At 37.7% G+C, this 15,629-nt stretch overlaps 2 protein-coding genes across 4 annotated transcripts; one reads left to right on the forward strand and one right to left on the reverse strand.

Moving 5' to 3' along the window:
* Positions 1 to 1,516: 1,516 nt before the first annotated feature.
* On the forward strand, positions 1,517 to 3,785 carry LOC113729382 (probable protein phosphatase 2C 24). The gene is made up of 4 exons (XM_027253687.2): positions 1,517 to 2,507; positions 2,645 to 2,956; positions 3,064 to 3,169; positions 3,294 to 3,785. The coding sequence occupies exons 1-4, from the start codon at positions 2,007 to 2,009 to the stop codon at positions 3,626 to 3,628; spliced, it is 1,254 nt and encodes a 417-aa protein (XP_027109488.1). The 5' UTR covers positions 1,517 to 2,006; the 3' UTR covers positions 3,629 to 3,785.
* A 3,614-nt stretch (positions 3,786 to 7,399) lies between these two features.
* Positions 7,400 to 14,298, reverse strand: LOC113729393 (methylsterol monooxygenase 2-2). 3 transcript variants are annotated; one of them, XM_027253700.2, is made up of 7 exons: positions 13,972 to 14,298; positions 12,200 to 12,337; positions 10,403 to 10,548; positions 10,035 to 10,154; positions 9,723 to 9,800; positions 9,551 to 9,631; positions 7,400 to 7,879 (listed from the first exon to the last, which is right to left on the reverse strand). In XM_027253700.2, the coding sequence occupies exons 1-7, from the start codon at positions 14,002 to 14,004 to the stop codon at positions 7,798 to 7,800; spliced, it is 678 nt and encodes a 225-aa protein (XP_027109501.1). In that variant the 5' UTR covers positions 14,005 to 14,298; the 3' UTR covers positions 7,400 to 7,797. The 3 variants fall into 3 exon arrangements, with proteins under 3 accessions (XP_027109501.1, XP_027109496.1, XP_071934557.1); XM_027253695.2 differs by having other exon boundaries at positions 9,723 to 9,935; positions 13,972 to 14,294; XM_072078456.1 differs by lacking the exon at positions 12,200 to 12,337 and having other exon boundaries at positions 9,723 to 9,935; positions 13,972 to 14,296.
* Between the last annotated feature and the right edge of the window lie 1,331 nt (positions 14,299 to 15,629).

The following is a 15,629-nucleotide window of genomic DNA, read 5'->3' on the forward strand; positions in this document are numbered from 1 at the left end:
ATTTTGCCAAAAAAAGCAAGAACACATCTGAATCTTTGAGAATAATTTTTTTAAAATAAAATCACTAAAATGGCTCTCAATTCACACTACTATTTTTTAAAAATTAGAATCTCGAAATGCGACAAGCAATTCGGAATGGAAAGAATAGAGATCGAGTTTATATTCCTTCACCTGTATCCTTGGATATAGAACACATTATTATTTGCTGTTGCGTTCTTAAACATGCAATATTAATGTTTAAATTTCTTAAACATTTCGACATTTCTACCAAAGGTAATGTACTAATCAATATCCTTAATTTTTTTTTTTTTTAAAAAAACATGCTTAATTATATGTTTATGCCAAAGGTATTTGAACGTACTCTAAAAATTCTTCCGTTGAGAGCAGCATCACAAAGGCATGAGATTTTGAGTTAGCTCTAAAATTACGTACTAATTTTGAAAAAGGACAAAACAAGAACGTGAAAAACGAATCAATCGGACCGAAACTCTTGAAACGTGTCATGTTTCTTCCCATCACAGCCAAGACGTTCTCCTTCATCATCTTCGTCCCCCTCACCCCCCACAGGTCAGATATTCAAATATTCTCCCGGGCCGAGTGTCAACGACGCAGACGTACCAGTGGGTCCCCCAGCCCCACCTTCATTCTTCTGCTACGTAATCACTTGTGATTGGACCCCGTGACCCCATCATTCAGAATAAAGCCTCCCCCAACGCCCCTCCCCTTCTTTTTTAAAATTCCTAATATCCCATGCAATCTCGTACTCATACACGTGTACTTAGGCATTAAAAAATTTGATTAACAAAAGTTTAGGAATTGATTAAGATTAATTAAGGAATACTCCCTCGTCGCATTCATATCTTACATCTCTGTTTGGATTGTAAGTTATTTGGAATTATTTGAGATATTTTTACTGTAGCACTTTTTGTGATGTGATGTATGGGAGATAAAAAGATATTGGGAAGATAAAAAGGTGTATTGGAAATTGTAAAGATGATGTAAGCAAATAAAATTGGGAAAATATGAAGCAATCCAAACAAACCACAGTTTCGGATTTTTAGAGTTTATTTGAAATAATTATTGTAATATTTTTTTGTGATGTGATGTATGTGAAATAAAAAATAATTAAGAATATAGAAAATTGAGTTGAGAGATGTGTTTTGTGGGGAAAATGAAATATTATTTAAAAAAATTTAGTATTCAAATAAATAACAAGAGAAGTATAAATATCATAATTAAATATTATTTTAAAAAAATTGAAATTTTAAAATATGATAGTAAAATAACTGGGACTGAAGATTGAATAAGAAATGTGAACGTGGTCCGAGGAGCACAGGCGTGTCAGAAAAGGAAGCGTTGATAGAGGATAGAGTGGTGTTTTCAATCCGCCGGGCCACGTATTGGGCGCCTTACACGTGTTGTATTTGAACCGACGAGTGGAAGATGTTTTTGGACACTTTAACGGCCCTGATTTACTACTCTACTTATTTAGGCGGGTACGCACCCACTATTCTTAACTCTCCCCTCGATTCTTACATTTGTACCACCACCCCAGCGGCAGCTGCTCCTACTATTTCCTACCTCAAACGCTGTCGTCCAATCCCCATTTCTGCTTTTGAGTTTTTTTTTTTTTTTTTTAATTTTAATGAACATTGATGAATAATTAAAGAAGAGGAAACGGGAAAATTAAGGAGGTCTCTGCGTACGGCGTGAGAGGAAGATAAAAGGGCGAGTAGAGGAAGACTGGTGTCCTTTTAAGGGGTCCAATTGTCCCCTCCCACTGCTTTCTTTATTATCTACTTCTCCATCATTTTCCTTTTTCTGCGAGATCAAAACAAAACGAAGATAAAAAAAAAAAAAAAAAAAGAGAAGGAAGCGAAGAGGTAGAAGAGATAAATTTGGCGCAAATTTGATTCTTTTTATTTTATTTTTTGAATATTTGGAGCTGGATTGGTGTGTAGTAATCAAGGAGGAGGAAGAATTTAGGTGCAGGTGCATGCCGCGGAATGGCGGAGATATGTTGCGGAGTGGTGAGTGAGAGCGAGGCGGCGTCGTCGGTTTGCAGGCCGAGTTCCAGAGCGGCGAGGCGGAGGAGAATGGAGATCCGGAGGATCAAGTTTGTAGCGCACCCGGAGGATGGTGCGGAGAACGGAAAGAAGCGGCCGAGGCTGGAGATATATCCGGCTGCGTCGGTTTCGCGGGAGTGCGATTGCGCTGTCGAGGATCAAAATCTTGTCTCCAAGGTGAAAAACGGAATGAATAAGGAGATGACCGGCGAGTTCCCCCCGATTTTGAATGGTGCTCCGATTTTTTTGACTGCACAATTAGCATCGACGCTGCTTGTCAATTCCAAACCGTTCCCAAAGTTCGGAATGGCGTCGGTTTGCGGGAGGCGGAGAGATATGGAAGACGCGGTGGCGATTCGGCCTTCGTTTTGCCGCGGAGACTTTGAAGACGCCGCTCTGCTTCATTATTTCGCCGTCTATGACGGTCACGGATGCTCTCATGTGCGTTATGTGTGCATATGCATACTCTTGTGAGGACAAAAAAAGGGCGCACACACAAATCAGTTTTTTTTTTTTTGGTAGCCTTTTTCTGTTGGATCTAAAGGCTTAAAATTGACGGCAGAATTTGAATTTTACAGGTGGCGGCAAAGTGTAGAGAGCGGTTGCACGAGCTGGTGAAGGAAGAGCTAGAGAGCAGAGAAGAAAGTACGGAATGGAAAAATGCAATGGAGCGAAGCTTCATTCGTATGGACGAGGTAGTTACATCCAGCGGCAGCTTGATGGCCTCCAACTGCCGCTGCGAGCTTCGAACGCCCGAATGCGACGCAGTTGGATCGGCCGCCGTCGTAGCAATTGTAACTCCAGATAAGATCATTGTGGCCAATTGTGGTGATTCTCGTGCCGTCCTTTGCCGTAATGGCAAGGCCATCCCCCTCTCTGACGATCATAAGGTAAACGCATTACGTGGCACTTTTCTTCTTAACTAAAATATATATTTCATCTTTGGTTTTAAAATTTATATATATATGTTTTCCCCCCATCATTTTGCAATCTACAGCCGGATCGGCCAGATGAACTGAATCGGATACAAGCCGCCGGTGGGCGTGTAATTTATTGGGATTGTCCACGTGTCCAAGGAGTTCTTGCCATGTCACGCGCCATAGGTAAAATTAATAGTAGTAGTTAAAATACTGGACTAGACCAGTATTTTCAAATTAGTTCTTGCGGGCCGATGGAGGAATATTAGCTGATTAAAAATTTTTCTTTGGGCGGTGTTTAATTTTTTAGGTGACAATTATTTGAAGCCATATGTGAGCTGTGTGCCGGAGGTGACGATCACAGATCGGACGGCGGAGGATGACTGTTTGATATTGGCAAGTGATGGATTATGGGACGTGGTGTCGAACGACACCGCATGCGGGGTGGCTCGGATGTGTCTGAAGAAGGGGAAAGGACCACCGTGTTCGCCGGGGGAGGAGGTGGGGAATGAGAATTCAGACAAGGCTTGTTCTGATGCATCAATGCTCTTAACAAAGCTGGCTTTGGCTAGGAGGAGCGCCGACAACGTCAGTGTTGTCGTAATCGATCTGAGGAAGGACGTGTCCAGAGATAGATTGATTTAGAGTCCCCTCTCTCTCTCTCTCTCTCTCTCTCTCTCTCTCTCTGGGTTGGTTGCAAAAAATCAATCTTTGTGTAATTTTTAATGTTTCCCATCATCTTTTGTTCAAACTCTCCAAAGAAATGGGAAGAGAAATACCTCCTTGTTATTTGGTTCCCCAACATGGCCTTTGGCTTTTGTAAATCTCAATCGTACAACGTTTTCCCATTTGAGGTTTCGTGCGGATCTAGGTTTTGCGAATGGAAGCAAAGGGAAACGAAATCAAAGGAACCTGCAGCATCGTCATTTTTTTTTTTTCGTAGATTTTTAGTTGGAAGCATCACCTTTCTTATTTTTCACGTATATCTATATATATTATTGTTAAAATTTGAATACGTAGGTTTGGGTAGAAAAACTCCTGCACAAATATGGGGGAATGATTTGGTTGCCTGGTGCATATATCGTTAGGAGGGGCCGTCGTTCCAGAACATATATTACGTGATCTTTTGCTTTCTTTGATCTTTTGCTTGGACAATAAGTATTGTACATACTACTCGTTCGCTTTGACCATATATCTATGTGATTATTACTTAAATTTGGTCGCAGACGGATGTTTTTGGTGTGCTTTGTATACGTGGCTGTAAAGGAGGAGTCTAGTTTTGGATTAGTTGAGTCCAATTTTGATTCCATTTTACTAACGTTAGTTTGGACTCGGACAGCTTTCAATGTAAAATTTGATTTCAAATTTGAGCCTAGTCGACTTCAAATTCGAGTTTACTTGAGTTTTAAAAATAAAAATAATTATTTTATTTTTTAAAATAAATGAAATATTTTATTAGGAATATATATACACACACGTATGATTTTACTGTTAAAATAAAAAATAAGAATTCAAGTCAGTTCAAGTTGAATTTTTCTATATTCAACTAGATTTCGATAGCTCGATTTGGTAGTGGTAGATTTCAACTTTTGATCGAGCTGACTCGCAGGTAAATTTGTAGCTATACCTTTGAGCAAGGAGTCTTTGCGCCAATTATTTATTTCATTTCGCGCTATAAAAGCAGGCGCCTTATGTTGTCAAAGTGCCTAAATCCCAGGATCATATATTTTGCAATTGCAGCTGAAGTCTCAATCGACGAAATGGACAAATTAAATACAGAAGACTTCCATTTTTAAGTTCAGAATAACTCTAGAGAAAGAAAAGGTTTTAACACTCCACAGTTGTACAGATGTAAAGGCAAACTTGCGGCTTCAAGGGGCAACACTAAAATCTTTGTTAGGCGTATATATTCTATTAATTATTCTTTTATCCACTAAAAACACAAGCAAATGCCGTCTTACACGTAGTTATTGTTATTATTATTATTATTTTTTTTTTGCTGGGCACGAAACATCATCAATTTATTTCAAGGCCATTTGAATTAGAGTTTTTTTTGTTGGGAGTTTTTGTACAGAAAGATGATCTAGCAATGTGATGTATACGAGGGTTAAAAATATGTATAATTAAAAAATATGCTAAGAGAGTATTTCGAAAACTTTTTTCTAGAAAATTAGCAATCCAAACGGGTAAACATTTCAATCTCACATATTGATGGATTATTTATCTTCGTGAATTTGTAACGTTCGTTTTTAAGTTCAGCAAGCTTTCCAATACAAGAAGGGTGATGAATCGTAAATTTATGGTCTTAATTGCAGCTAGGAAGATGTAGCCGCATGTTCATCGCTGACATACGTCGTTTAGAGGATGGGTTGGTTGGTTGGTTTGTTCCATCATCCATGGGCTGGCAAGGTTGAACAAGTTCTAAATTACGTGCCGCATAACAAACTGGTACCTAAACCTCAAAATGAAAATGAAAGGTCCGGCTGCGCATTTGGATTTTAGAATGGACTGAGTTTTTATAGAATAGGGAGCAGTAAAACATATGGACATTGATGTGGGGTTCGCGCAGTCGCTGTTACGTCCCCTCCCGTCCCGTCTGACAAGTGAGTTTTTTGGATATTTATATAAAATTTTACTGTAATTTATTGTAGAAGTTGTAGAAAAAATTTTTGATGGGCAGAAATTTTTAGATATTTTGAAGTGTACAGTTTAAAAATTTTGAAATTTTTTTTGAGATTACTGTAATTAAAGCTGTTAAAAAACTTGTAGCAAGTAAACTTGATTAAAAATTTACTTGCCAAACAAGGCCTAATGATTTTCTACTGTTGAATGTCTGGGAAGGGAGGCTTTCCCCTTACATTTCATCTACTCCATTTCTTTCTTTTATTCTTTCTCTAGTTTGTGTGCGCAAAATATTTTCTAGGGTTTCGATTCATGATGACAAGGGAAGTATTACTACTATTACGGTGGTCAATGTCAAAAATCTTAAGGTGGGGTCTGGAAGGGATACGGAAGCTCGGGAACGATGCCGCGTCATGGTCGTGGCCCGTACAAAAGCAGTAGTAAAGAAAAGTAGGATCCCATCCTATTTGTTGTGTTGTCCATCCCATCTTTTACTATTAGGCAGCTTTTTTCGCGATGGACTGGACGCACAAGTTTTCCAAGGGACTGGACTCGGCCACCCACAATTCCTTCCGGTATCCAAAACATCTTTCTCCTGTGTGCGTGCTCCTCTCCACTGTGTGGAGAGTGAAACTTTGACAGGCATGCGGACGTATCATACCAAATGATTGTCCAAGTCGAGCCAAGCAAAACTGCAAAAAGGCAAAAGCTTGCTACTGCATCATACCAAATGATTCTTTTGAACGATCATTTATGCTTCTAAACTTTTAGACGAGAATACGGTTCAGGCAGAATTTGATGTGGTTCAAAATCAGCGGCTTTAATCTCCATATAATAGATCTTGAGTAGGTAAGATTTGTAAAAGAGGCCTAAAGTCTCTGCCTGCTTATTTCTGTAAATTGATACGGCTATGCCATCATCGGAGACATTTTATAAAATTGTTGTCACAGAGGCTTTCATTCCATTGCCCCACGTTCGGTTTCATGTACCTTCAGCTGCTACCAACAGCTCTTAAGACCACCAAAGCACTCATCTACAGTGGGAACTATAAATAGGATCTTCAGCACAGTGATGTTTGACAACGTCCATTCTTTTTTGTCAGAAACGGCGGTTGTATAATATGAGGTCAAAAAGACTTCTTCGGATGAAGTTGTAGGGTGAGTACCCTTAAATCATCCCTGTCTTTTGAGTTGAGCCATGGAGGGAAACAGCTAGTGCTCCCAGATAACATCATAGGCAAAGTTTGGGGGAAACAGTGGTGTTTGCACATAACAGGGTGTTGTTTAGTGGACTTTGAGACAACTTCTACAGTTGGTTTTTTTTTTTTTGAGAAGAACTTCTACAGTTGGTAGCAATGCTTTATGCACCTTTAAGTCCAACCTTGTGCAGCAAGAGCACGGTAACACACTCTGAATATTTGAATAATGAACACGAATACGTTGAGCACCTTGTAGGTTTGCATTTCCTATACACTTGCCCGCCAATCCATGTTCTCTTTTTATTTTATGTTTTTGCTTTCACTGCATCGGCCACCATTTCCCAAGGCATTTCTACAGTCAACAAATTCTCCATCAATGTTGGAAAAGCAAAGTTAACTGAACGAGTTACACGACTTTCTTGGGGAACATGGTCAATATGGACATCTGACTATCAGCCAAAGTCCATAAGATAGACCGTTGTGCTTTGGATCACAACTTTCAATAGCCGCAGATTTGATGCAAATCAAATCTGCAATTGTTCCTACTAATAATTTCAGATCACTGAAAGGTTACAGAGTTATAAAGGAAGCCAGAGTTGGAGCCAAAACAAATGGTTTCTATACTTCAGGATGTAAGCAGTCAGACTGTCAGAGCACAAAGTTCCCCGGGAAGTTGTATGGTATTCATAAACTTTGACTAATTAACCACATTATGTTCCCAAAACATGAGGTGAGGAAATCCAAAGCAGGAACACCACAAATCCGAGAGGTGGAGCTTCATTCATGGGGCGGATAGCAGGATTAGCAATCCAAAACATACTTTGGACTACAGCCACACTAATACACATTTTAAACCTAAACGGCAATAGAACAGAAGCAGGTGCAACAAAAGATGCTCAGAAACCAAACAAGAGCTTAGCCCAGATGCTTTCAGCTCAAGATTTCATCATCAGATTCCAAAGCAGTCAAAATGGTTTCCTTTTTTCTATTCCTATCATATATCTTTGCCAGCAGCTTCATCTCCATAGCTCTTCAATGCCTTCAATTTTCTGTAACCTTTGTCAGTGCCAAATATCCTGACACAAATTGGTAAAAGGAATATATCAGATTCATGTACCACGTATTGGGAAGGTGATTCCCATTCATTTGCCGGGCAGTGAGCACAAGCATTAATTCTGAAAGGAAATATCCTTGAAAAGGAACCATGCAGCAGATTTTCACACAAACAGTAGAACACAGAAGATGCGACATAAAAGATACTCGAACCTTTTTGACTTGTAAAGAAAAATAGTCAATCCATTTGTATACATCCACTACATCAGCAAGATAGGGGTAGAAGGACCTAAGGGTATTATTAGAAGAAAATGTCCAGCTGAAAGCAAAAGCAAGCTTATTCGTAATTTATTTACTAAAATATGTGATTTTTGGACTATATCCTGTTGCTTGGGTTATAAATTGTCAGTCTATCATCTACTATGAAAGCTCTCTGGCACCGGGAGGAACAAAAAGCTTGTAAAAGCTTGTGCTCCATCTTAATTCCTATTAATTAGTCCAAGAAAATTTGGTAACCTACAAAAAATTGAGGAAATAAAAAAGTAAAGCACAAATAGCAATTGGTCAAACTAAACCTCAGGCAGTGTGCTGTTAGCAGGCAACCTTTTCAATGGCATACCACAATTCCAGTCCTCTTCCGGGAAGGAATTTTCAGATCAACCAATTCTCACAAATGGAATTACAACTGGTTCAATCTTTGGCTTCCAAAGACTCTACTCCAAACAAGAATGTAACGGAAACTCATGGCAAATACCATGCAATACCTAACTAACTACCTCGAAGATGCACAACTAGAGTAGGGTCCCATCTTATTGCTTAGCTAATAGGCATTCATATTTGGCAGTTTCAGTATCAAACGGTAACCAAGAATGCCCATGATTTTCACACTTAAGGCAGTGCCTAATCCACCAAAACACCTCTAAAAAGCAAACAAATGTGTTTAAAGCCCACGAAAAGCATTTATGTCGAAAGCATATTCTCTCAATATTGTCATGTTCACCAACAGACCTTACAAAATTATCAACAGGAGAAAGTGAATATTCTCCAGGTAGCCTGTGTGATGAATCGAAAAATAACTTGTCACACCCTCAAGAAGATTATGGTAATCTTTGAAACTAAAAAAGGAAAAAAAAAAAACATCTAAAAATAGACTCCCACCATTTACAATCAAGTCAAGAAGACTGTCTTCGAGCTTTCAACCTATATCACCAGTCCAGCTAAAACAAGAAGCTGCTCAAATGATCTATGGTCGCACCAATTCAACTTGGATGACAAGGAATAGAAATTGCATGAGATACTTTCAGCTCTAATGCAGAGATGCTGGCATTGTGAATGAAGGCTACTCATTCAAAATAATAATCACCCCTTCTGAGTTTTGGCAAATCCAGGTAAAACATCTCTTCTGTAAAAAGATTAATAACTAGTCTGCATCCTGCAATCAAATGATTGTTTTGTTTTGGCAAATAATTTTCCGATGCACACTCTCATTAGCATAAGATGTGGCGGGCTAAAGAATCAGCTACACCTCTCCCCATTTCTCATTGTTCTTCTCTTATTTCTGTTTTGGTGATTTTTAGTTGTTATAACCATATTCCTTAACATGCCCTTATGAACATGATGATATTTCCGATATACAATTTCTTCTTGAGTATATAATCTTCAAGCAGTGTTTAAAACTAAATAGTACAACTCACCAGTCCATGTAAACAAAGGTTGATGAGTAGTTGCCAGACTTTGTATAGAGCAGTCGATGATGATAATCATGAAAATCAGCACTGAACATAAGAGAAAATTTCAGGCATATAAACAATATGGGGGCTAAAGAGACAGATTTATCATAAAGCATCGATAAGGGCATTAACTGACCCCCCATATAAGGGTAAGAAATTTGAGAGACTCCATGGAAAATGATAACCACAATGCGCCTCGACGGTCTCAAGGACTCTAAGCATCATCCACAGCCAGAGTGTAATCAAATGGGGCCCAGTGATGGCAGGACCAATTATTGTAGCAAACCCAAGGAACAAAATTTCAGCAGGGTGAGCATATTCAGAGGTCAGTCCAAATGGTGTTGCATACCTGTAGATGCAAACACCATAATATTGCACCCAAAGCATATAAAAAAAAGAGGACGACTTTAAATTGACGATCAAGAAAGAAGAAAATGACACTACTTACTCGTGATGAACACTGTGGACATGTTTGTAGAGCCACTTAGTATGTAAAATTCTATGTCCCCAGTAGAATACAAAATCCTCCAGAATGAAGTAGAACAAAATCTGTGTTGAGATTACTTTCCTGCAGATACAAAGTTAATGAAAATTATATACATGAAAACAGAAGCACAACTGAAAATAAAATTAGTATTAGGGGGTGCAGAAGGGGTAGAAGAATCAGTAATTTTACAAAGAGAAAGAACCAAAGAAATCAAATTCGTGTAAAGTTTGAAATAGCACTTTAGTCACTGGTCCACCCAGAAAAGAAAGAGAATCATAAAGAAGAACATCTGCTATCTAAGATCTAGTATATAAAGAACCTGAAAATACCAGGACGGCAATGGAAGGCTACTTCTCATCCCCATGTATCTGAAGACAGGATAGGAGAAAACCATCACTGGCAGGTTGACACAAAAATGGTACAGCAGCAGACGACTGATACATTTCTCCTGAGCAGCAGGGGTGTTATTTTTTGTCTGCAAGAAAGCAGAGATGGGCGGTACCAATTAACATGTGCACTGAAGGATGGAAACCTAGAAATATGATAACTCGATCTGATTGACCAGTCTCTATCAGATGTTTATCATGTAGAACCCCAAACCAAAACAATCTTCACAGGCATGTCCAAGTAGTAGAATTCAAATCAACAGTATTATGAGTTAGCAATGCTCTGACATATGAAACTAATTCATCTGTACTTTCTCATAAACAACTCTCCAATGAGAATGCTGTAGAAGACTTTTTGAGATGAAAGAAACAGAGTATATTGAACCATAACCAGCCTTTAATGACTAAATAAAGAACAGATCAGTGTCCATCTACTGAAACAACCACCAAGAGCATCCTCAGTCAGCCACACCGAAAAAAGAAAGTATATATACTCCCTCCAAAGTCAAACCGACATAGACTAAGTTTGAACTGGAACAACATTTACAGTTGAAGTTAAAAGGATGCTCGTCGTCTTTTTATTGCCACTCATGCCCTTAACTCAATAATTGAGTGGGTTTAATTAGTTCCTCTCAACTCCCTCTCATCCAACCAACACATATAACTGAATATTTGCAAATATTGTCTTTAGCTGGTTACCAAAAGGAAGACAAAATGTAGAGAAAAGAAAGAAAATAAAAGGGTGGGGGAGATTGCATGCATGTGTATATGTGTGAGAGAGGCATGCCCTTCTATCTGTTTTCTTCTATGCCTCAAATTCTACTTGCAGATGAAATTAAAGTGGAGAGAGTGAGCAGACATAAATGCAATGCAAATCAAACACATAAATACCTTCGTATTACTATACAGGTAAAAATCCACACACACACGCATATGAATGATATTGACAATAGGAACAACAGGCCACATTATCCACCCGAGAGAATAAATAACTGGCCATCAGAAATTCTACAAATGGCCGCAAATAAGTAGCCTAAGACTCATGGAGGAAAAGCAGACTGTAACGCTATAGATTTTTAATTGTGAGCGTTAGGAATTGCACTCTGATGAAATTTTGAAAATTCAAGCATGAAAGCTAATAAGAACTTGTAGTGAGTGCATGTATTTTGAAGTGAGTGTGTGTGTGTGAGAGAGAGAGAGAGTGAGAGCTTTTAAGCACTTCAGCATCCTTCAATGTGGTTTATTTTACAAGGTTAAATAAATATGCCACCAGCAGATGACTAACATGCAATATACTATGCCACCCATGTTTTCTCCACATAATGTGGGTAGACAGCACATGCTGTGATACAATTTTAAAATACAAATAAAACCAAAATTAGGGCGAGAAACATAAGATCTACAAAGAGAAAGCTGACTATAGGATACACTTTCAATTGGAATGCCAAATTGTCTACTAACCTAACATGATGATATCATCAGTGGTCATAATAATTGGGACTTTAAACAGAACCCCCTCATCTCCATCCCCAAAGAAAAAACAACAAAGGAAAAGAAAAGGAACCTATGGCATAGTCAAATCAATTGAACGTTAACCAATATTACAATATAGAGTAGAACCATGATTCATAGTGTCGTAGTTCAAAAAATAGTAGAGCTATTGTCCGGAAGTACAACGAACACAAAAATGAAGAAGATCCATCATAATCATTTACAAAATGAATAACTGAAAAAGGAAACCTGAATTTTATACTTGCTTAGCCATCCAGCCCTTTCAAGATAAATGCAAGGAAGGCCAGACAAGAAGAAGACACTTTCATGAAGAAAGAAACTTCCAAGACAGGCCAGCTGAAAGTCACTGAAGTGAGTAATCAAATACTGCAAAATCGTCACAAAAACAAAATGAGCAGAGCACATTCCAAAGTATGGTAGTTATCGAGTTCTGGATAATAATAAAGCACAAAGAGAGTAACTGACAACCAATATGTAGACATGTGATTGACTAATAACTAAAAGATCAAACGTAAAGCACTGCCACCCAGACAAAAAGTACACTTCTTGCACACGGCAGCATGCATAAATCGCCTCACTGGTAACCCCAACAAATAATGAAAAGCAAGTTAATTAATGATTTTAGCGAAATATAACTTAGACCCGGTTCTTTTTCAGAATAAAATGAAAAGAATAAGATATCGAATTGTGAGAATATAAACTCAAGGAAAACTTCCAAACAACAGTAGGTTTCACCCTTTTCCTTTTTGTGAAGATAAATTCGAATAATGAAGCACCAAAGGGGTGATCCAAATATGGCAGAAACAGTATCATATATGTATGCAAGAGATATTTGTCTACACATAGCAGAATCTGTAAATTATATAGCAAATACGGAGAACCAAAAATAGATTATAATTATGCAGTCAAGAAAAAACACCAAAACAAAAATATTGTAGTAATGATATAAGCTTAATTTAGATAGTGAACAGAATACATAGCAATTCGCAGGGGAATTTATTAAGCAGGACAACTAAACCCACCCCCCAACCCCCCCCCCCCCCGGGAAATCTTACCAAGAACAGACAATTCAAAAAATGCATTGTGTCATTCAAGCACGACGCCCACGATAGCGCCTTTTCGGAAATCAACAAAAACGACAGCTCCCGTCACTATCCTGTCCTTGAAATACAGGACTTTATTCCTTGGAGTTTGTGACACATTGACACTTGGAGGAAAATTACCGCGCAATCAGATTCTGGAACTCAACTCCTATTCTTCCAAAGGAATACATGAGAAACTTCTTTTGCGTTCAGTAGCATAAAAGGATGAGGACAAGCTCGGATCACCAAAACGTCCAAATTCCACTTCCATGGAAATTGCTAAATCAATAGTTTCTCACTTATAATGGTGATAAATGTCCACTTTCCCGCATGACCGCAGAATATAAACTTTCTCGCACAGTAAAATTTATTCAAATGTAGTTGATTGATAGATATATCTAGCGGGTAGACATTCAGATTAATTGTCCATTGGTAGTGGCAACTAAAAAGTAGGAGTCACATTCCAGGCCAAATTCAATCATATAGTCAGTCTCTGCCTCGTCGAATCCGTGCAAAGCATCCCCAATTAACATCTATCTAATAATAACATGCAGCAAGCATGCAGAAGTGATGCAGAACTACGCAGGCAACAAACGGAAATGTAAAATCCATAGATCCTAGATTTGCAGTTTGTCAAGTTCATGGCGGCAAAATCCTCCGACAAAAACTTTTGAGGTAGTGACTTCACTCACTCAAAGTCTTCTTTCACAAAATTCGCCATGAAAAAGGTAAAACAAATAAATAAAAACAAATGTAGGCAAGTTAAAATGCAATCGAACAAATTCAAATGTTGATAGCAAATGACAAGAGCTAGGGCTAAAAATCAGGGAATGCCGATTAAAGGAATTGAATAAACAAAAAACGCGTGATTTTAGAGAGAGAGAGAGAGAGCAGAGAGCAGATAGAGATTATTATTACCGTCCAACCAGATTCAAGGAGGGAAGCAGCCATTGCGGTGGGGGAGGAGGACTGGTTTGACCTGTTGATGACGATAATCTCAGAGCAAGGCAGAGATGGAGAAGGAGCGCTATAAATAGTACCTAGTAAATTTGAGTAATGAGTAAAGAGCGGAAAAAAAATCAGTATTAGTAGTATTAAGTAACGAGGCTGGTGAGGGAGCAGTAGAAATATAAGTAGCAATTAGCAAAGGCAGGGTAGAGAGAGAAAGTGTGGGCGAGGAGAGCGGAGGCTGTTAGTATATAGGAGTAGTTACTACAGAAATAGGAGTGACTGGTGAAGGGAGAGAGAAAAGGGTCCATGAGATGAGACAGACTGTCACGGGAATCTGCGCTCGTGGCCTCTTATATTTTGTGCTCCTCCTGCTTACTCATCATGCTCTTCCACTCTTTAGCATTCCTTTTTCTTTTTCTTTTTCTTTTAAGCCACTCCCTAATTATTCATAATTTACTGCCTCTTTTACTCGCTCAAGTGGTTAATTACTGCTTCCAGCATGATGCAAGCTCGCACTGTTGTTTTTCCTTCTTGGCTACAATAATACTAGTGTGAATACCCGTGCGTAGATATTATTGAAAAAATGAAAATAAAAGGGTGAATTAAAAAATATTAAAAAATTGTACCAACACAATTAAAATATAATATCTCTCTAACAATAGTTTGAAATATGATAGAATGTGTATATTATTCAAAAATTACCTTTTTTCGGAAGATAGATCCTGAAAAAATAATAGAAATTTATATTAGAAAATGAATGATATATGAATAAAAATGAATGTAATTAAATGTTGTTAAAATGAAATACTTACAAATATTATGTATTCTATTTGATAATTTTGCATGAAAGTGCGAATACTCTTCACACCAATCAACTTTTAATACGAAAGCCAAAATTGGTGATTTAATTAATTCTGTTAAATTTTGTTGAATGCGTACTACAAATGAAAATGTACGATCTTTGCATGAATTGATTCGTTGGTTGAACAACCTATCACCATTGTCCTGAGAATTAAATATGTGCGAAATTCAAAATTAGTGTATTGTTTTTACATAGTTTATAAATAGCATTATAAAAAATAAACATATATCAAGAAATTCTACCTTCTTTTGTAATTCTCAAAATAAGAAGCATCACAACCAAATACAAATCGTGCATGTCTGTCCTGTAGATTAAGATGCATGTTACCATTGGAATCTTTGATTTGTATGTTAACATTGTACCTGTTTGACAAATAAAATGTTATATACAATACAGAAAAATTTGTTGATTTTAAAGGTACATGAATTAATTACCTAACAATAGTGTCGACCACATCATTATAATGCATACACACTGTTTTTGAAAAATGACTTTCACATAGTTGTCCACAATTTTTGCATAGCTCATAGAACATGTTTTCTATGTTAATGCTCTGAATGTAAGCAAATATTCGAAAATATTTAATCTAGTAAGAATGAAAGAAGGTATATGTTATGATTATAAATTTAAAAACTTTGTGCAGTAATTAAATTAAATAGAGTAAGTTTACCATATGCATGATTGTATATTCGGATATCCATATTCTCTTTGAATTTGCTATCAACAATGCTTGTAATGTTCTAAACTTGCTTGACCTCAATCA

The sequence above is a fragment of the Coffea arabica genome, chromosome 1c (assembly GCF_036785885.1).
Source record: "Coffea arabica cultivar ET-39 chromosome 1c, Coffea Arabica ET-39 HiFi, whole genome shotgun sequence".
In the NCBI taxonomy this organism is placed as follows: domain Eukaryota; kingdom Viridiplantae; phylum Streptophyta; class Magnoliopsida; order Gentianales; family Rubiaceae; genus Coffea; species Coffea arabica.

What these genes read in the sequence shown, in the direction of transcription:
- LOC113729382 (XM_027253687.2), top strand. Translation starts at nt 2,007, where the DNA reads ATGGCGGAGATATGTTGCGGAGTGGTGAGTGAGAGCGAGGCGGCGTCG. An exon ending in CCCTCTCTGACGATCATAAG is followed by an intron (nt 2,957 to 3,063) that starts GTAAACGCATTA and finishes TGCAATCTACAG; the next exon opens with CCGGATCGGCCAGATGAACT. An exon ending in TGCCATGTCACGCGCCATAG is followed by an intron (nt 3,170 to 3,293) that starts GTAAAATTAATA and finishes TTAATTTTTTAG; the next exon opens with GTGACAATTATTTGAAGCCA.
- LOC113729393 (XM_027253695.2), bottom strand. Translation starts at nt 14,004, where the DNA reads ATGGCTGCTTCCCTCCTTGAATCTGGTTGGACG. An exon ending in TAAGCAAGTATAAAATTCAG is followed by an intron (nt 10,549 to 12,199) that starts GTTTCCTTTTTC and finishes GCTTTCTTGCAG; the next exon opens with ACAAAAAATAACACCCCTGC. An exon ending in ACCTTTGTTTACATGGACTG is followed by an intron (nt 7,880 to 9,550) that starts GTGAGTTGTACT and finishes AATTTGTGTCAG; the next exon opens with GATATTTGGCACTGACAAAG.